The sequence below is a fragment of the Odontesthes bonariensis genome, chromosome 13, assembly GCF_027942865.1.
Source record: "Odontesthes bonariensis isolate fOdoBon6 chromosome 13, fOdoBon6.hap1, whole genome shotgun sequence".
NCBI lineage: Eukaryota > Metazoa > Chordata > Actinopteri > Atheriniformes > Atherinopsidae > Odontesthes > Odontesthes bonariensis.
Genome location: NC_134518.1, coordinates 18705892 through 18728349, shown reverse-complemented (window position 1 = coordinate 18728349; position 22458 = coordinate 18705892). Strand labels below are relative to the sequence as shown.

Below are 22458 nucleotides of genomic sequence, written 5' to 3'. Positions count from 1 at the left end.
TTTTTTTTTTATTCATTATATCATTATAGTCACCAAAGTATGTGCTCAGATCTATGGCAGCTATCAACAGTGATATGGCTGGAGACATGAACAGTTATGATTATCAGACAGGTTTTAAAATAAACATCATCATCTCTCTCATGGTGATTCCCCATTGATATTTTACATTCCTCAGCCCCTTACCCTAACCCTCACCAGCACAGCTGATTGTCTAATCCTAAACTTTACTGTAAACCTACCCTTAGCCTAATTCTAACCCTACCCATGAAACCAAGTGCCGTCTCCCAAAAATCCCCTTAATAATGTAGAGCTTAACGTTTTAGCCTCGTGAAAATTGTCAAACCCCAAAATTATCCCAGCTGTTGGATCCCACAAACATTGAAAAATAAGGTCACACATCCACAGTTCCTGTGCAACCAGGGATCATTAAAAACGCGGCTGTGTACCCTGACTTTGTGTTTTACCCTTAAAAAGCATGTTTTGATGGATCTGGTTGAACCACTTGCCTCTTTGCACACAGTGTCCAGATATCTTAAAATTATTCTGGTAAGTGTACTCTGATTTTATCCAACAACATGAAGGCCAGCAATACCAAAAGGACCTGCAATGTAAAAACAACTGACTGATACTTGAAGGATAGAGCGTAGGAAATGATACAGAGATAAACAAGGTGTGTGTCACTCTCAGTCATTTCCAGTGCGATCTCTGGGCTGGGTGGAGATGGCAGAGCAGGACCTGTGCGAGGGGAGGAGCAGCGTGGCCGTCCACCACTGTATCAGGCAGCTGTCCTACTGCAGGAGGGACATACGGGACTCAGCCGGAGTCTGGGGAGAGGTCAGTGTGTCAACAATATGCAGTAACAGATGCTACATGCATGGCTTCCCACATTCTTCATGCCCCAGAAAAGCATGGTTGAATTTTCCACTTTAAACATGTCTGGGAGTGCACCTTATAGATATGATGTTGATGTACTTTTATTCCGGGCTGGTAGAAATCTAAAGAGATTCAAGATATTTAAAGATTCTTGCTGGTATTTTTCAGAAGTCGGAAGTACTGCTAAAGAAAACATGACATCGCAAAACCGCAACTTTTTTATGTGTTTTATTTTCTAAAATGCTGCCCTCTCTGAAAAGGGTTTCAGTTTTTTTTTTCTCCAATGTTTTGTGTTTTTGTTTGTTATCCTTGTATTTTTCCTCTTTGTCTTTTGTTGTGTTTTTCACCTCGGGGGCCTCAGTACCGAAGAGCTGAAACTATATCTGCTTTTTAACTTGCTTCCCTCTCTCGTGTCTCTTCTTCACATCCCAGCTCCCTCTGGCAAGGAAGTGAGAGAAGCACCACCTTCTCCTTTTGTTCTTTTTCGCCCTGAGGTGCATTTAAGGGGCTCTCAGATCCTCATGATAGCAGGAGGGGAATGCTGCATGAGAGAGGAGAAGATGTTAGGAATCACAAGTTAGCATAATGTAAAAGCTTAAAAGTTTTTTATCCATCCATTAGTCACTTTATCCTGTAGAGGGTTTCTGAGCTATAGCCCACCTGCTCTAAATGTTAACATTCCAATTAATATTATTGTCACTCTTCTATTGGCCAAACTAAAGTAGAGGGACAGAAGGAAATTTATGATCCATTCTGATCAATGATAAAGTGGAAACAACCTAGCTTAAATGGTCTGACAATAGGGTACACCATTAAAGCTAACATGCTCACATGTGAAACGCTAACATGTGAAACGCTGCAGTAACAAAAGGATTCAGAACCTTCTTGCAGCGAGAAGACACTCCAACAGGAAGCTGATTTGCCATCCTTGTGTGAAAAAATATATTCCCACCCAACCCACCACCTGTATGACCTGCTTCCCTCTGACAGGCGATACAGGTTCATCAAAGCCCGCACAGCCAGGATGACAAACAGCTTCTTTCCCAGGGCCATCAGAACTCTAAACACGCATAAACTGCCTTAAGACTGTTAATCCATCTGCAAATTCCACAACACAACGTGTGTGTGCGCATGCGTGTGTGTATGCAAAATGGAACGGCACTTCAGGCCTTTTTTATATTTTAATATAATTACATTTTTACATCGTTTATTTATTATTTTTCATTTGTATATAAGCACAATTTGGAGATGCACCTTAATTTAGTTGTACTTCTATGCAATGACAATAAAGCTTTCTATTCTATTCAATAACTTTTGTTGCAAATCTATTATTTAATCATTCCACCACCCCGTCCTGCTTTCAACCACAGCTCAAGTATGTCCCTGTTTGTGTTCCTACAGGGTAAAGGGATGCTTTTAGTGCTTCAGGATCGCATGTTAACCTTGATTGATCCAGATGATCGCAGCTTGCTTCACTCTCAGCCAATCAGCAGCATCCGTGTCTGGGGCGTCGGACGAGACCATGACAGGTAGGAGGACTTTACAGATGTCCCTTTTCTTCAAAGATGCCTTGTTCAAGATCCAAACACAAGGCTGTGCAGTGAAATGAATCAGAAATGGGATTGAAAGTAGTGTTGAATGCATAATCAAGTCTTCCTGGAGTCCTGGAGGATGAATTCAGCAGCCCCACAGCCTGAGGGGAGAAACTGCTCTGATGTCTGTCGGTACAGCACAAGATATTTTTGTATTTCTCACCAGAGTGCAGCTGTGGGTGGGATGGCTGTTGTGTTGTAGTATCCTTTTGGGTTCTCTGAATAATTGCAGCTTTCTTTGAGCTTTCTTAACATGTTTAAGGATGTGTGATGCATCTCAAAATCCTAAAGTTATTGATCTGCTCCACCTCAGCTTCACGATGGCGGTATATTAGGGCGACAGTAAAGACAGAAGTGTGAATGTCGAGCCCATGAAGTCAATGTGTGAAGTCAATTCAATTGGCGAAAGTGTACCTCAGAATCAGTTCTAGCAATGGGAAATAGTTTCTCTTTTAGCAGACAAGCAGAGCTTACTGAGTATCAGGACTTTAAAGAGATTATGCTCAGAGTTTTGTGCTTTTGCAAGAAGAAGCCTTTTAGTTGCTTTCCTTGCTTGATGTGGTTAACTTTATTCTCAACTTTTTGCCTATTTTCTATCATAAAATTTAAATCTTTCTGCCTCATTTTCTACATTGATCTCCTTTGGGTTTTTTTGTTTTTTTTTCAAATGTTGAGCTGCATGAATTCCCATTATTGTTTGGAATCTGGTGGTGATGATAATAGCGGAGTTGTCAGTTTTGCTGCATTGTGTGCAGATTTGATTGTGGCCTTCCTGATTACTTGTAGCTGTCGATGAAATGCAGGAACAGGAACTGACCCAAACCCAGAGATCAAACAAGCCCATATTCTGTAAATCTGCAAACACACAGCTGAGGAAACACGCTGTGAAATGCAGATGTGACATTCCTGCAGTCAGAAGCTGAATCAGGAGTTTAAGCAAATCAGCTGAGAATGGAATTTGCCTCATTATTATTCCAAACTGCATTTAAAAATACCATAATTATTCTTATTGCTCAACGCTTCAGTTCCCTACCGACAACGTGTGGGCCCTTCAGTCATTTGCTAAGGTCCCATGGTCTTAACCTTTCACTATTGAGCTGACAATGTGCTGAGGCTAGCACAGCTACTAATGGAGGGTGTTGGCTAAGCCCTCGTTGATAGGGCCACTTCTGGGTTTCCATCAACCCAAAGAGCAAACAGCGCAAACTCACACCCCTTCACACATCTAGAAAACTTTAGTGCTAATGTCCTTGTATGGATGAGTCATGTCTGCGTATTTGTTTCTCATGCAAGCAGCTTTACAACCATACAGAACCTTTGTGCCAGTCTTGTTAAAATCTGTCCTCTAAGCTTAATGCCAAACCACTATTAAGAGACTCTGGGTGATTTTCTTTGGAGATGTGTCACACAAGGATCGTACAGATGAGAGGAGTGATCGGTGGTCTGCAATCTGTGCCTCACATGTCTAACCAGCTTTTAGGGAATCAGGTGAAAATGGAGGTAAAATGTTTGCTCTCCCTTCACCGGCCCATGTTTGTTATCTTGTTGTTTATGTTCAAATTTTTCTCCTCATGTCTTTCTCCTCGTCTTCTGAGTGCTGCTGTAGTTTTTCTCTGTCCCTCTCTCTCTCATTCCTCTCACCCTCCCACTCTCCTTCTCCCCCTCTTTTCCTTCTCTCTTTTTGTACTTCTCCCAAGCAGCACCCCCACCACAACATTAGTTGGATGTGTGTGGGAGGCAGATAAAGAGTGAGAAAGAAAGACAGAAAGTCCCTGCGCCCTCTTCGGTCTCAGAGGAGTGAGAAACTTTCAGTGGCTGTCTCTCTCTGCGGTAATGGATAAAGCATGTAGCAGAAAGAGAAGAGGAGGGTCAGCTCAGGATAGCTCTCCTTCTCATCCTCTCTTCTCTCACTGCCTCTCTGTCTCTTCTTATAACATTATTGAAGCATCCGTCGTTTTATCGTCTTACCCCAGCAAGTCTTTCAACTCTGTAGTTCTTTCTTCTCTTCGGTTTTAGGCTCCTGATGTTGGTTGTAAAGCATAATCAAGATCAGAGGCGTTTGGTGTCCATCTTTGTAACACAAAACTAGAAGTTTGTCTTCATCTCATCAGATTTCTCACAAATACGAGAACTAGAGATATTGAAATGCACAAAAAAAAGCAAGGAAATAATAAATGTAATAAATTCTTTTTGTTTTTAACTGATGTATTGCATGCAGGAGAAGTGATTTTCAAAATTTTTCTTAGAGTACACGTCATCCCAGGCAGCATCAATTCTTTAGGATTTTGTGTCCCATCCATGCAAACACTTTCCCAAGCTGGCAACTCGTCAACTCATTTACAGTCTGATTTTTCTCTGAGAGAGCTTTGTCTCACTGTAATGAGTGTTTGCTGTATCTGGAACATACATTTGAACATTTTTCCTGAGGTTGGAATCGCTTGGTCCTGACACTAGAGTGCACTGTAATCAAAGTCTTTTAATCCAGAATTGAAGTTTGTAGTTTGAAGAACGATAATTGCATTAAGGGTAAATCTTACTGCAACAGTATACAGGGACACTTTAGAGAATAGGGTTTTTCCAGATAAAAACACAAATATGATGTAAAAGAAATGCATCGTACGAACCATAGATTGATAACTTGCACAGCGGTGACGAAGCATATCCGCTTATGTCAAACAATTCATGTTTTTCATCAAAGACAAGTATTATTATGATCTTCCTACTATTTTATGTCCTGGCAGATTAGTTTTATCTTCTGATGAGTTTTTCTTTCTGGATAATGTAGCATGCATCTTGTCTGTTTGTGTGACTATATGTTCAACTTATGCAAAAACTACCAGGTCAAATTTAATGAAAGCTGGTTGAGAGTTGCAATATGTAGCTAATAAAGAACTCAGTAAGATTTGGTCTTGATACATGTTTTTACTAAAATTGATAGGTAAGGCTTTGACCTTGGCAGCGGAGGTGCTTTCTGAGTGTCACGTTTGTGAAACATGTAACTGGTTGTTTTGTCAGTGTGCTCCTGTTTTCATGGTTGCTGTGATTTTAGACTTCTCTCTTAAATTATAAATCAGTAAAAAAAAAAATATATATATATATATATATATATATATATATATATATATATACAGCCAAGGAAAGAAAAATGAAACATTTCAGCCACAGCCTGAAATAATTTGACTGGTCTTCAAAGAAGTCTGACCTCAACTACATCCAACAGCTTTTGGAGATGAACTGGAGCTTTGACGGCAAGCTGGGCCTGAATGGGAGCAGATCCTGCAACTAGTGTCCAAAATCTTGCTTTTTGGAAAAAAGTAGACTGGCAACTGAAAGCCGTGGGCATAATAACTACTTTACAATGCTCAAGTGTCCTATTCCATATCATATTATTGAAGTACTGGCTTGAGAAACACAAGATTTATAGCAGACCAAAATCAGACAGATTATAGAAAAGAAGAAGATGGGAATAAAAAATACCAGAAATAAGAGGAGAAAGACGAGACTTGAAATATACTTTGCGTGAATGATAGAATCAAAGGACAGAGGATTTTTCTGAAATCCTTCATAACTGACACCTCCTCCTTTTGCTCTGTACATCATCTCTTTTTCCTACGCCTGTCTCCTCCTTTATCTGTCTATCTGAGGAATATTCCCAGCTTGGTTCTGAGTGTACTCCTTCTGTCCCTCCATTAGCTTGTTTCAATATGAAAATATTGAAAATATAAACCTGTCCCCTGAACAAGGCGGGACAATGGGAGAGGAGGGTTTGCTCTTCGATGAAGTCATGAAGCTATATGTGGAGCACTCAGCAAGTCTGACTGCATTCACGCCCGGTTGCGTGTGCACATGTTTGCATGTGTGTGTCTGCATGTTGGTTCAAATTGATGAAGTCATAGGTCTATATTTGGAGCACTCTGTGTGTGTGAATGTGATACTGAGTGAGTGGGCGTGCATGGTCCCCCCCCCCACTTCTCTATCCCATCATTCTGTCTGTAATGCTCCTGTGCTATTTCCACTCTTTGTCTCCAGCGCTCTTCCTGTCTCTCTCTTGTGCCATTGGCTGTAAAGCTTTGCTTCTTCTTTCTCCCTCTCTTTGTTTGTCCCGCCGTTGAGAAGCCTTCCCCTTTTTTTTTTTTTTTTACCCCCTTTTTTTTCAGTTTCAGCAAAGCAAGAGAGATAGGATAAAGTAGAGAGGAGACTCAAGACTAACAGGGAGAGTGCAGGAAAGAAAGCGTGCAGTGCAGAGAGAGGCATGCTTCCCTGCGCGGGCACAGCAGGACCTTGCAGGAGACTCTTCGGACCGGGCGAGCACGGCAAGGGAAGCGGACTGTAGTGGAAGCAAGGGGAAGAAAAGGTGTAGCAGAGGGAAGGGGAGGAGGAGAAGCAGGGGGAGGGGAAAGAAAGAGGGAGAGGAGAAGGGGAAGGGGAAAAGAAGCCCTCGAGGATCAAAAAAAGGTAAAGGAAGAAAAAGAGGAGGCAAGCAAGGAAAAGGTTTACCTGGGGGAACGGCGGCAGAGTGGCTGAGGCAATGTCACCGTGGTGGCGGAGCTAACGAGGCAAGGAAGTAGTTGTCGCTATCGGGGCAAGGATGTCTGCCTGTGTGAGTATTCCTCTGTTCTCTATCTAGCCATCCCTCCTCTCCAAGTCATCCATTACTACCCAACATCCCTCTTTCTATCCTCTCCACTAATTTCAAACTGTTCTGTCCTCACACAACACTGATCTGCTTTTATTCATTCACTTCAGCTTGTTTCAGGGTTTTTTTGCCCTCATCTACGCTTTAGACTCCCGCTGCGTGTTAGACTTCAAGCTGTGCACGCCATCCCTCTGGCTCTCTCTGGTTAGCCATCAGGTGAGGGGACACAGGCTGTCAGCAGCAGGATTTCAGCCAGAGTTGCTGAGATAAGAGCAAGAATGTTCAGACTCAGATAGGAAAGAGAAACCAAGCAGAAAGAGATCAAGTAGCACGGGTGGGACTGAGAAAGAGAGGATTAAACGGGCTCGATGTGCTGCAGGTATTTTTCAAAGTGTGTGTCATGGCTGTTTGGAGCTGTTTCATATTGCACTTGGATTATGCGAGTGTGTACGCTGTTGTACAAGAATGTTTAAATTTTTGATCAGTGCGCCTTGTGTTGCCACCTGGATTGGCTTAAGTGAGGATATATGTGTGAATTCATGCATTTGAACATGATGAATGTTCCTGCATATGTGGAGTTTCCCCAATAGAGGGAGAGGAGAAAACACTGAGCGAAGAACAAAAAGCCAGAGTAAAATTATTTACAACATGGGGAACTGATTTTGCTTTTTTGAAAAATATTACTCTTTGTAACCTTTATTTGAACAGGAAATAACAACTCTTGAGATTTCAAATTTCTGCTTGTCTTCTTGTTCTTGGCACGTGTCACCTTTCGGGATCAAGACATTTACTGATTTATAGATATTTACTGATTCTTTGTATGCTGTAGACTTGCTCTATGTGTGCTGTGTGCTGTTGTAAGTGCTGCCTGTTCTCACTAATGTGTGCAAACACATAATAACACACTTGTACAAATACACGATGGTTGCACATTTCATTCATATTCATTAGTGGGCAGCAGTGGGACTCTTGCTTGTTCCCTCCAGTCCTTTCTTATTTCCCCCAGCTGCTGACCTTCTGTGGACAGCTGTGGCATATAGAGAAGAAGAGAAGTGAAAACGAGAAGAGAAGAGATACACAAGCCTCAAGTATCATACATTTTTTAATGCGTCTTGCGTTCTCTTCCCGTGTTTATCAATAAAGTGAGTTTGTATGAGCGTGTTCGGCTTATGGCACCCTGCCTCAAACTGCAGCTCGTTTGCTGATGTCAAGGTCTCATAGCCTTAATTAACATGCAACATGTCCCTCCGGTGGCCCACAGGGACAGGGCCCCGACACCTAGACTCACTCGATACACGCCAGAGTGATTGATGGTCTTTCCTCCCCACTCCTGCACCGATTTGAGCCCTTTACCAGCGTCTTTCTTTTGCTGCAAGTCATTGCTCCTTCCCGTCAGGTCCTTCCATTTACCCACAATCCATCACTCCTACTTCCTCTCACACATCCTCTTGTCAGGATGTGTTCACCTAACCTCCCAGAAATCCTCATTCTGTAAGGGGCCCTTATGATGGTAGAGGTTGTGTCCCAGCTGCCTCATTGTCAGCTGATCAGAGTCAAACGTCAAACATGAACTCACACACACAGAAATACAAACTATTCAAAAACATCTCTTCCTTCCCCCTCACAATTCTTTTCTCTTCTGCCTTGCATTAGCATTATTGTGCACACCTGCTATAATCCCTGTCTTTCTGACAGATTACTCCTCCTGCTCTCCCCATAGATTCCCTCCCTCGACCCACCAGCCAATAAATCTCTTCCCGATAAAACCTTCTCTAGCCCAGGCCGTGGCACTCACAGACATGAGGTGATGCTGATGCTTGCTGGTCATGCAAGGCTGAACACAGAAGGACCTTTATGCTGCTGCAGCGAAAGTGGTCACTGTTTTTGAGGAATATATTTGAATACTGTAATACTCAGTGTTTCATGTAGGCTTTCGACACCGGGGCCCTTGCTGTTTACAGGAATGTATGTATTAAATGGTAAAGCATTGCTGAGCACCTCTTAGTTATTTCAGAATCATTGTCTAATCTAATTCAAATATATTATTTTAAAGATACACAGCCATCGCTTTTAAGTATTCATTTTCGGATCATTTCTTCTTTCTCAAGTTCTTTTGAACTTTTGACTTTTTTTCTGACACTAATTCAAAACTGACAAAGACAAAAAAAAAAAGTGCTTTTTTTTTCTTATTTGACTCCTAAGCTATTATCAGCTTATCAGAACTGATGACAACTCTCTGTCAGTGAATAATTTAGCAACTGAATAATTCAACTCATAAAACTCTTTTTACTTTTTTTACTTTTTGTTAAAACATTAATAGGTCTCTGGTACATTTCGGGTGACACAGGCTGCTGCTCAGGGCGGCATCTTGCCAGGAGCAGCATGGAGCTCCAGTACAAACGAATTTAGATTGGTGCTGTTTGCGGAATCGCTTTTCAATCGCTCATCTGCACATCACCATGATGGTCAATTAACCTTGTCACAGGGGGTGTCTTGACTGTAGTGAGTGAGCTTGGCTGGCTTTTGCCTGGACAGCAAAAAAAAATCTACACTGGCGTTACAAAGGAACTTTGTGGTACATTTGCCAATGTTCGACAGAAAACGTTGCTGCAATCAGTAATGTGATGGCTCTGCGTTGTGTTTGGGACAAGAGAGTGGAACACTTGATTCTACGCTTGATGGTAAATTAATTTAAATGACTTCTCCCGGTTCATACTGTCAAATTAAATCTGTTTACATGTACGGAATGTCTGTGTGTGTGTGTGTGTGTGTGTGTGTGTGTGTGTGTGTGTGTGTGTGTGTGTGTGTGTGTGTGTGTGTGTGTGTGTGTGTGTGTGTGTGTGTGTGTGTTTTACCCTAGAACGCTAACGAACATTTTTGTATCACCATCACTAACATTGGGTGTATTTTACCCAATATAATATCCCTCAAAAAAATACTTCTCATCAAATTATATTAAAACATAATAATACATGACCAACTGAGGTAATCTTCTTTCATAAAACAGAAAAAAACATTAACGAGATTCATAAAAACAAAATCGATAATGCAGCTTGGAACTTGAAAAACACCTGACGTTGTTTTTTTATTTCAAAATAAAAACTGAAAATGAACGTAATAGCTTACTCAAATAATGCTGTACTAAGACCTGATACCCAACCAAAGACAAAAGAAATAACTCGCCTGTTTCTATTAAAACAAAAAGTGCTTTTTTTTGTGACTTGAGTCAGCGAACAGCCGACTTTAGCACATCCACAGTAGGAACCAAGACAGGTTGCTCATTTTCTTTACTGTACATGTGCAGGGAACATGATTTATGGCACATACATCTAATTAGGTTACATGCAAACGGTATGATCCAAACTGTACTGGGAGTAGACCTCAGAATAACTCCACACAAACTCGGCACCAAGTCCCTGTGCTCTCCCACACTCCCTGTCGTTCACACACACTTTCGTAAGATACATGAATGGGGATGTCTCACTGAAGTGACATCTCACTGAAGCTTTGTCTGAGTGGAGAATTTTGGTGCTTCTGAACAAACACGCACTCACTCACACACCCACGCCCCACAGCACTGTGATGTATAAATGATCAAGAGTAGAGGGAACTGCAGGACATCAACTTTCTCCCTCTGCAGCCCACCCTCATCTCTCTTTCCTCCACACACATCCTCTTTGTCGTTCAATCTCTCCCATCCATCTATCTCTGCTTTTAAATATGTAATGAAATACGAGGAGTGTTGACACACGGGCGCTGCGTGTGCTTCCTCTGCATGTTGCCCCTCCCTCTCTCGGTTGCCTCTCTGCCACAACGAATGCTTGGAACTGGGTCACAAAGCTGCATCAACGTAAACCGAGGCTGTGTTTCTCCCTTTCAATAAACCAATGTTTTCAGCATCAGCTTTGCAAATCAAAAGAAGCAGAGGTACGGAGGATGTGTCAAATGCAGTCACACATGAGCTGTTTGCTTAAATTACACAGCCGGCAACCTGTGCTGTTCAATACACCACAAACAAACATTTTGCCATAATATCTACTTGATTTCGATATTTTTCTTCTTTGCTTCCAGCAATATTGGTGATAATGGATGTGCCTGTCTGCCTGTAAGTGTGTGTTGAGAGACCGGGAATATGTGTCATGTGGTAGTAGTTATGCAGGGAGGGCCTCCTCTGGCCCCTAATGCTCATTTTGCTGCTCATCTTTGAGCAGTAAACATTTTACGGTGTTGAGAGGTAATTACGCACAGTCATTTTACATTAGGCCTAATGGCTGTGGGCCGTGACTAATTGACCAGGTCGCAGTGGGGCTGACCATGTTGAGCTATGACAGGATGGATATATTACAGGTTTTACAGATGCTACCTTTGTTTAGATGTCATTTATGTCCAAAAGTCTTCTTCAAATAAATACCACTTAAGCACTGATAGAATAAAGTGCAATTTTGGAAAATAGATTAATTTGGTTTCTTAGACAAGAAGATTGAAACTAATTTATTTCAGCTCTTTAGCTTAGAAAGGCTGATCTGAAGTTCTTCTGCCTCCTTTATATTTCAATTTTAAGGATATGTCATACAAGACATTTACATCTCACCATCAAAGACAACAGACAGTCGTCTTAGGACCAGAGAAGCTAGGGAAGGGGTAATAATCCAACAAAAAAAAAACTCAGATTTTCCAATATTAAAGTAATACAGTTACAAGAAGAAAAAAAAAACCTCAAAGTGTAAATTTAGAAAGCAAAAAACAAAAAAAAGCAAAGAATTTGTGTTTTTCTAAATAATTCACTATTCACTATTCGGCTGAGCTAATAGCTTTGAGGTGCGATAGGAACTACAAATTAATTGGGACAAAGTGTAACTTGCTGGCTGCCTCCACAGTCAAAATAAGATTTGTTTTACAGCAGGACACAAAAATGAAAGATCATACGGTTTCACATCCTCATTAATGTTTATGACCTTGCAAACTGTGATGTAGTTCTCAAGGTTCCCAACTGTCTCATCCTTAGATTTTTTTATTTAAAAAAAAAAATTATCGTTGTTGTTTGTTTTGGATTGTTGGATCTTTATACCATATTAGAGTCAGATAAATCCAAGTCAGGTTCACTTATATCATGCAAACTTCTAATTATCTCTCTGGAGGTAGAAATGAGAACACAGAACAATGAAAATGAGTTAAATGTTAAGCTCAATCAGAGACACATGTACAAGAAATATGTCAAGTGCTAAATTCAGTTTTACCTTTTGTTAAAACACTGGATTTTCAGATTTCTCTATGTTGATATTGTTTTTTTCCTCAAAAGTCCAGTGTTGAATATCCAACCAACAATAAGCGAGTCTAAACACTGAAGGAAGGTGTGCATTACGTAGCATCAAGACTGCAGTGGCATTAAGCTATTCTCTGTCAGCAGTTCTGTACAGTTGTTAATGACTCTGTAAAGTATGTACTTTGTGACTCCTAATTCTGTTTTAAGTTTGACATTTATTACCTTTTTTATCACCATATTCTACATTCCGTTACAATAAACTGCACTTAACGTTACTAATATGCAAAACGGTGTTTTCTGGAAACACTGCAATTATTACTCCGGGGCCCATTTTTAAATATCCTCTTCTTTGCAGCAGTGTACTGCAGTGTTTAAGGCCTTTGGACTAATACATGCAGACTGCAACGGTATAAAGAATTTGACTTGATAAGTGCAATAATGCTCATTCACTTTTGCACTTTAAAAGGACACTCTAGGCTCCATTTCTCCCCTACTGTTAACATTAATTGCCAACTTCTTATCGTTTTCATGAATATCATTTTCGGTTTGGCCATTGTACTCGTATATTAATCTTTGCAGTGGGGCTTCTCTGCCAAGGATTATTTCACATTGTATCAGGTTTGAAACAAAGCAAACATACAAAGAGTTTCACAGCTGCGAGTGGCTTCATATAAGTACACCTGACAGTTGATCTGTTATTCTCTTTACAGCGTGATGAAAGGGCTTTCCTCTATATCGTAATCCAGCTGTTGTTTCAGTGTGTCACAGTTCAGTGTAGAAACTGGATCAGATCCATATTCACTCTGGCCCTCAGCCAGAATCACAAGACTTCTCAGTAATAAGCCATTTAGCTGCAATCAATAGCATACACACACACATTTGCTGCACACACACCTAGTGTTTACCGCCTCCTCGTCTACTTTCTGCTGACTGGAGGGTCACAGGAGCTTCCTCCTCAGGCATTTCAAATCAGCATTTGGCTGCACAGTTAGCATATGTAAGTGCATTAGCATCACGGCCATTGCTACCCAGACACTCTGTAAAGCTGTTTGATAATTGAAGTCTGTGTGATGCCACAGCACTCCGTGCACTTGTGTGTGCATGTGACAGATGGTTTGGAGGAGACATGAGTCTCTGCTGAGTGATCCTGTTAGCTGCAGAGCAGACGAAAGATCGTTTGGAGCAGGTCTGAACTAGTTACATTTGGCGTTGTTTTCACTGCAACAGGAGTGGAATAGTTTGGTTTTATTACGCCGCTGTATCACCTGAAGATGCATTAAAAAGTTGTTCTCTCCGAAGTTTTGAATTCAAATAATGTCATGGGAATAGCACTTTGCCTAAATTATTCAGGTCCTATTTGGCTTAAGGTGCAGTCAGAAAGCTGCTGACAAAATGCAAAAGCCCTCTTTTATAGTTTGCATGCACCTTTAACACGCGTCTTAACTTTATCTAATAAGACAGCTCATCATAGCTACAACCTATATCTAATCTTGATATGGCTGTAACTAAAACACTTGCAATCAATTTTCATATTGAGTAATGATCGGTTAAACCACTGTGAAGGTGGTAAAAACATCAATTTCAGAACAAGACATTGCATCAGTCGTCTGCAGTGTTTTGCATTATAGGTTTTCTGTCCCCACTCTTTGAATTAGTACACGTTTAGTCATTAAATAAATGAGAAGTATACATTCAAGGACATAAACATGAGATTCAAGCCTAAAAGATATGAAATGACTGAAGAACTAAATAAAACAAACCTATGCCAGGTTAAAGTATGCGATGCTCCTTCAATGTAGTAGTAATGCTACTACTACACTCGGTGCTGTCAGTACCATGATGGCGGGAGACTGATGTCAGAGCGGCAAACGCTGACTCCTCTGTGCAACTTTCACAAACCCAGTTCACCCGTACATCTGCAGCCGTGACCTCATTTAATCAGAGTTGTGCGCGTCCTCTCCAGGCGAGCCTGCCACACAGCCATCAGGATCAAAGAGAGATTGGTAGTAGTGAGTCAAGTCAACCTTTATTGAGCTCTGGATATGTGAAGCACAGAGAGAAAAAAATAGTGCATGGGTTTTGGGAGTGTTGCTTTAACTCATCTCTCTACTTTCGAGCTTTTATACCTTTCATCTCGTGCCTCTTTTTACCTCTCTTTTTTTTTCTTAAATCCCCACCTCCTCCTCCACCATCCAGCCCTCAGAGGGTCTCACATCTTGTTTCCATTCCTCTCTGCTTCACTCCCACCTTTTCATTTTGGCTTTCTGGCCCCCTGCCTTTATCACTCTCCCGTCTCAAGATTGTATCTTTGTATCATCTTCTGTGATTTATTTTTTCTTTGACATCTCTGAGGTCTCTGTGTCATTTCTCCTGATGTCTTGGTTGAACTGCATCTCTATAGCCTACACAACACCAAATTGAGCCAACAACTTTCTCTTATTTTTCCTCTCATTCTGTCTCAGCACTTAGCTGCTTTATAAATAGATAGATAGATAGATAGATAGATAGATAGATAGATAGATAGATAGATAGATAGATAGATAGATAGATAGATAGATAGATAGATAGATAGATAGATAGATAGACAGGTGAGATAAAAAAAATGGGATACTATTTTGACAAATCAAAGAATTTCTTGATTCCTGGTTTGGCACCTTTGCAGCTGATTTCATCTGACTATGACAAAGACTTTAACCCACATCAACCTGATGGGACACGTGTGCTTTTACTGTTCAAGCCTGCAGCGACATACACACCACATCAACATCAATTTTTACATTATTGATAAATCTGAAAGTCAGTAATTTGCAATAAAACAATGTTTAACCTTTTAAATAGTTTTTATTTCATGTGTCAGGTTTTTTTCTGAGACTAAAGGTTTAAGCCTGTGAATTTTTAGTTGTTTAAAATAATCTGATATGGTGGGACAACCAATTAGTTTGAAATTGCTGTCATGGACCGTGTTTATGCATTTTCTCGCTATATACTGAATGAGCCATTTTGGAGTGCAGTACAAATTCTCAGCTGTAAATCCTACTCACGATATATATTATGCCACAAAATCATCAGCTACATTGTTTATTAGCTGCTAGTTCTAGTGCTGTACATCTCTGTCGCAACACTTTGTCTGATCTGCAAGGTATCAGATCCTCACTTAAGGTATTGGTAAAATACCAACCAGAACCATATTTGAGACGCTTGTCGCTCAGTCGTTGATTGTTTATAATGTGAGCTACAACAATCATGGGGCTACTGTTGCATTAAAACCGGAGTAAAGCAGAAACATCTATTGTTTCTGAATTTGTAACATCGCAGAAAAATGTGAACACATGCTGGAGATATTAAATGTTACCTTCCAGTTATGTTATTAATATTGTTTAGATACGCAACTTACATTCACATGGCAAGCATGCCCCGCCCACGAAGAAGCTGAGCTATCAGCCAATGTGAGCGTGTTAATGCCATTAACTTAATTGCAGAAGGAGAGAGTCAGTTCAGCTATGATAAAGTGTGGCAGCAGTGTATTCATTAATCTCAGCTGTCACTGGGGAAAGTTTGTAAAACTGCAAGGTGAAAGGTGAGTGGGGTGTTGGTGGTGATCCTCAACTATCTGTGTCTGTGGTTCTGCACAAAATCGATCCACTATCCACAGTATCCACTGAACATAAGCCTCCTCTAACTTTGATAAACTAAATACTTATAACCTTCTAACCTCAGCAGTTAGAGGGTTTTACACTAACTCCAGTAAGCATCTACACACACACAGTCCCCTAATAACTGAGGTACAAGAACATTAACTTTGCATTTCAATTCACTTTGCATCAAGCTACTTCTCTGAGCTGGTGCATAGCTACTCAAAAATCTACAGTGCTGTGTCTCAGCTTTGTTCTTCAAAAACAGAATCCAGTTCTTCTTCTGATATTTCCTTACCAATTAAAGTGTCCAAACCAAGTTCTACAAATTCTGACATCCAGGAAAGATGCATTTCTGTGAGGAAGGCAGAACAGTCAGCTAACGAGTTGTTAGATACTTAGCTGGAACTTGTAAGCTTATTTACAACATCGTGTTTGGGGCAGGGTTGCCTTTTTCTTGCCTTAAGTATAGATTTGCTGCATCACGGAGACCTGATCTCAGATTTGCCTTAAAGAACTTGAACAGAACATCAATGAAAATCCTGTTAAAAAGTCCAACCCTACAGTTAAGTACAAATGTACCTCTCAGTTTTTTAAGCAACTACTGTCGAACATGTGGAATGTGTTTTCATTAAAATCTCTAAACTTTACTTGCCTTTACTTTACATTTGACTGCTTTGTGTGAATAAGCTTTATTATAATTTTCATAATTGCAACTGCAGTCCCCATCATACTTAAGTTGGTGGAAAATGCCCAACTGCAAACTCGTGTTATTAAGATGTAAATATGTCCATTCCAAGCTATAATATAAAGAAATATTTGGACTTATGTCTGTTGCCTAAACTGCTGTGCAGACATTCTGTCATTTGTTTTGTTGACAGAAGTAAATGTAAATACAGAATTATATGTTAGTAATATATGCCCTTGTCCCTTAATGAGTCTTTGATATAGCACATACAGTGGATGACTACAGCTTTTAACTCAGCTTGACTTAAGAAATCCAACAATAGGTGGTGGTATGACAGCAAGTTGAATCCAGGACAGATGTGTGGTCTTTACAATCTACGGTAACATATAACACATATGACAAAACTTGTCCCTTGTTAAGAAAACTGACTAAGTTACAATGGGGGAAATGCAAATTTTCCTCCCAGACTCAAATACCAGGGTTCCACAAAATGACTATTTGTAACATCTTGGCTACCTTTGGCTTTTGGTACAATCTGCGCTGTGTAAATGTCAGCCCTTTCCCCTCTGCTCTCCATCTTCACTGTAGCCTGTTGTAATATGTGTGACGGGCTTTACTGACATTTTCTATGAGTGATCACAGACCTGAGGCCACAAAAAGATGGCTTTGTAACTTCAAGTTGAAAATAAGCCTGGCCAGGGTTAAGTGAGTGTACCACTAGCTGAGTGTTGATGAAATGCCAGAACGGGGGCAAAGAGATGTATGTCCGCATGTGGTTGACTGAGCAATCAATCTCGCTGTAAAAGTCAAATAAGGTTGGTGCCATCATGAAAGCACTGCAGGGCATTTGAAAGACGGATCTGCTCTGGATTGATGTGGTTCTTTCATCAGTAACAAGGAATTTGAAACACTTTCACAGTCTCACTCATGCAAAATGAATTGGAGATGGGAGAAATACAGTATGCAGTGTTGTTTTGAGGTAAATGAAGATAAGCTTTTGAGTCATTCAGAATTTTGACAGCAAAATCCAATTCCACAAAACTCTGAATTTGAAAATGAGCAGAAAGAAGCAGAGTGAAAAGTTGAACAAAAATCACGTGTGAAATTCAGACACAGAAAGATAGAGATGCATTTGGTACAACATGCGTGGGCACGCTGACATGTGACAAGGGAGATCTTTTTAGTTATATGTTTGGATGTAGTCTCCATACGTCTCTCAGCATGTGTGTGCTGGTACAGGAATATCGTCTGTTTGCAGTGCTGTTGAAGCAGAAAATCTGATGCTCTGAAGATAAGATCCTTGTGTGAAAATACCTGCCAGCAGCTACCACAAACACACATTATGCCTCTTACTAAGCAGATAATCAAAGAATCAAATGCAGTCAATGTTTGAATTAACCTCCTTTTCTTTAAACAGTTGTGCCTTCTTTGCAGTGTTCCTGATTATCAAAGACTATATGACATGCAGCTGTGATGAGTTTTAGGGGGGGGGGGGGCTTCTCTTGCTGTTGAAAGAAAATAAAGTGGGTGCACAGAGCAATGAGGGACGTAAAGAGTTGATGAAAGCGAAAGGGAGATAAAAGAGATAAGCACGGAGTTGAATGAGGAATATTGTGAGGAGGTAAAGGTAGCTGCAGTTAAGGTGTATGTAAGTAGGTATGTAGGCACGCTGTGCAGGAAAAGTGTTGTCTGTTATAATGTTGCTGATCCACTGAACTGAGTCCCAATGCACATACACAAACTTTACAGGAAAAACAATTCTGACTCAGTTTGATGTGTATTGATGTTGATGTTTTCTTTCTTTCCTTCCCTATCTCACTCTCCCTATCTGTTCCTCATTTTTACCACCATGTCCCTCAACAACCCCCTGATCCCTTGCTTCCTCCTGCTGCCTGGGACACAGAGAAAGGTAACTGCACTTAGTGCTGTGCTCTAAATGTGATTCAGCTCTTCTATTGTTTTTCATATTCGTTATATCAGGACTCCCACCCCTGTGTGAAATCACATCAGTCTTTTCAGGCGTCAAATCGGTGGTTTTGCTTCGCCCAGAGTCACTTTTGTGCTTTACAGGAGTGCAGAAGCCACTACCGTAGGCCTAAATCACTGGTGTTAAATCATCAGCGAGCCAGACTGACCACCGGCTATTTCCTATTAAGAGTTGCATGCTGTTTTATAGCATTGTGATCCCTCAGAGAGGGTACCAAAGTCATAAAAGAATCATTTGTGGTATGCGAAGCAAGGCCACTCATGCTGCCTTGGCGATGCACTGCTCAAATGTCCCTGAACGAAGTGCGCTGGACACCACACACACACTGTCAAGCGTCCTATCACACTTTCCTTCCTGGCCACAGGCAGAGAGCATTATCGACCCAAAGTGTGTGAGCACACAATTAAGCAGAAAAGACAGGCCTGGGTAATGGACTCATAAACATAAAGACCCTGCTGTGATAAATGCCAGCTGTGTTTGCCATATTTCTGTTTGTGTCTATGGTTATTCTGGTATTTGTTATGTATGTTTGTGTGCATCTGGTGACACTGCCATCTCGCTGGCTTCTCTTTATGCCCTCCCTCCCCTCTTCCTCTTTGAACTGTCTGATTACTTATTGTCATTTCTGTCCTGGCAGCAATCACATCCACCTACCTTTTGTTCTACAGCTTGTCTCGCCTGTTAATGAGGAAGAAATGTCTGCATCTTTCATCTTGTTGGTCCGTATGTGTGTGCGTGTGTGTGTGTGTGTGTGTGTGTCTTTGTGCATGTGTCCTAACTCCCAGATGTAGATGTTTTTCATCTGCCACCCACACTCGGTCTCAGCAGAGCTTCCTCCCCCAGCCTCACCCTCACTTTCCTTATTTTTCTCTGCCATGTGGCGTGCTGCGATGCTCCTGGCATGTAGCTTCCTCGGGCACAGGGATACACATCTGCATAACCCCTGTATACATGTATGCATGTGTGTGTGTCACTGTACTCAAAGGTGAAAACCACAATTTATGGTTCAGGAATGACAAGACAGAGAAAGATGTTTATGACTTAATAGCACACGTGTCATTTCAAAGGGGTTTTAAGTCAGTCATATGTTCCTGTGAAAATCTGATTTCACCATAGATGAATGCACTAATTATCACACCAGTCAGTCAAGAAATGTCTGGAGTAGAGGTAAATTAATGATGCCAGATGAGGCGTTGATCATTTTTCTGTCTTTTGTTTTTCTGTGCACGAAATGGAAGTTGTTGAAGACAACACTGAACATGAAGACACATTTGGCATTCTGAAGTTTTCAGCATTATCATTCACCATAATTATTAAAAAATGCAAATGCAAATAGCTGTAAGGAGAATCATTTGGAAGTGAGCAGGAGACAGACTCTTGATGTTTAAAACAAATCACCTCCTCACGTCATGACATCAGTGTGGAATAGACCCACTGGTCAGCAGCAGGAAATGTCCTCGTGCCACATTTAGAAGAGCCAAAGTGTGAAAGTACTCATGTAATGATATATATTAGTGTTCACAGGGGCAGCAAATATGGCATATCTTACAGGTTGTTCATCCAGGTGGTTGGAATGTTTTTTAATTGTGCTTTGCACTTTTTTTCTTTTCAGTTGCTGATTGGTGAAGTTTAGCTGACAGGCAGCGCCACATAGTTGGCTTAGAAAAACAACATATTTTGGTTGAAGTAGAGCAAATCTCATCTGTACAGAGGGCCTGAGGGGCAAATCACAAATTGCAAATCGGGTTTTTTACAGAATGGAGTAAAGGTGTGAAACCTACTCCAGCAGAGCAGCTCTCGGTGAGAAGAATGAGAATGAAATGGGTTAAACACTGGGAGAAATGACGCAAGGGAAAATCAAAAAAGATGGTCCCAGAAACTACAGATGAAAACAAAATTGAGGCCAATATTAAGAAAATTTGCTGAAGGAAATGTGAAATAAAAATAATCATATCTACATACTGCCTCCAAAGCCAATCGCGTCTTTTGGGAGATGTCTGAACCCATTTAAGAAGTGTTTGATCACAATATCCGACAATTTTCAAAGGTGGCCCCCCATTGAATAATATCTGGAGGCTCTAAGAGGAAAGTTATTATCTTTTTGCTCACCGGAGTTTTTCTGTGTGCTAAACTAAAATGAATTAAACCATTCTTTCACATATACAATATGTGGAATGAGATCACGTTAAAAGACGGAAATTTAATTATTCTGCATGCTTTTAACCTTAAATAAGACAGAATTTTTCTCACTTTCCCCCTATTCACACACACATAAACACTCTTGTTCAAGGTACAATCTGCTATTCTGACAACCGGACCTTACGCGAGAAACAATGTGCGTGTAGTTTCTTGGTTTTTCCTCCTTCTTCATGACTAAGTTATGTTTTTATGACATTAGTAAGTGAAAAATGTTCCTTCCTTATATAGTCATAAATGTTAGAGTGCTGTTAGAAATGTAAAGTACCCTGTAATAGACACTCCCTGAAATTTGAATTGAAATAAGTTCACAGGCTGGGAGAGCACCAACCTGCAGAGGGAAAATAAAGATTCTGGCACACGGCGCCTTTAAGAAAGTGTTTGATTTGCCTGCTCTGAAGGTGCACTGAGATTAATGCTGAGTTTATGTTTTGTGTGCATTATAAATTCATGAGTGATCATTTCTGTCTACCATTCATTGCTTTAGGGATTTTGCCTATGTGGCCAGAGACAAAAACACACGAGTGCTGAAGTGCCACGTGTTCAGATGTGATACCCCTGCTGCAGCCATCGCCACAAGTCTCCACGAAATCTGTTCCAAGGTGGGTGTCATTACTGTTGCTGCCTACTCATCAGTGAGCTTATCCTCTGCTCTGAAACTAACTGTGCCAAGTTTTAACCAGCACAGCTGTTACTGAGAGAACATTTAGAGAACAGAGCTGTTTTTCATTCATGCTGTAACTAGACAAAACTCTTACATGCATATTATAAAACACATTTTTCCAAAACTGAAAACACAGTTGCAATGACTTGACAAGTTTTCCACACTGCTAAGTTTCACTTGAGTGGGAAAAGCCTTGGTGACAGACGGTATGACATTTCAAAAGCCTTTACAGTGATGAGGAGAGATTCAGGTTATTAAAAAGTCTTTTAGCTGTGTTTCTATGAAGTGACAAAGGTTTTAACCCCCGCGGTAGCTATGAACAATGAGTCATCAATCAATACGAGCACAGAGCCAGCGCAGAGACAACAGGCTCAAGTTAGGAAGCAAAAATGTCATAAGTTTACCCACTTGCTTAGAAAATTGACATGAGGCAGTAAAACAACAGTGTAAATACCAATGAAACAGGAGAGAGAAGGTGTTTAAAAGGCACCCACATCAGGACCATATCACAATCATCACTGGACTTTTTAAGTGTTATCACATCAGTAAGTTTATCAAGTATATATGTCCGGCAGTTAATAGCTGATTTGCTCTTCCAGACACCCACTATTGATCACAAACCTCACAGGAAGGAGGACTTATTTCTTCCTCCACCAACAGAAGACTTTCGGTGTTACCTTAATCCCATTTAGCTGTTCCTGAGAGCTGCGAGGAGTCTTCCCCTCAGTTTGACAAAGTTCACTTTCATACGAGCAAGCTGGGTTATTTTGGGATATTTAAAAAGACTTACTGATGATCATGTGGAAATAGCCTGTTCTGAAACATGAGACATGAGTTCTAAATTTCAGATTGTCCCTGTGACATCATAACGCTTAGGGACCAGTTTGTGTGGCCTTTTATTCATTCAAAGCAGTGTACAGTAATGTG

At 40.7% G+C, this 22458-nt stretch overlaps 1 protein-coding gene across 4 annotated transcripts in view; it reads left to right on the top strand.

The window, feature by feature from the left end:
* Window positions 1-22458, top strand: part of apbb2a (amyloid beta (A4) precursor protein-binding, family B, member 2a) — a 38738-nt gene that overhangs the window by 8202 nt on the left and 8078 nt on the right. For all 4 annotated transcript variants that reach the window (XM_075481318.1, XM_075481317.1, XM_075481315.1 and 1 more), the window contains exons 7-9: window positions 688-834; window positions 2275-2402; window positions 21355-21469. In XM_075481318.1, the coding sequence (XP_075337433.1) occupies window positions 688-834; window positions 2275-2402; window positions 21355-21469 (390 nt within the window). The remainder of the gene's footprint in view (window positions 1-687; window positions 835-2274; window positions 2403-21354; window positions 21470-22458) is intronic.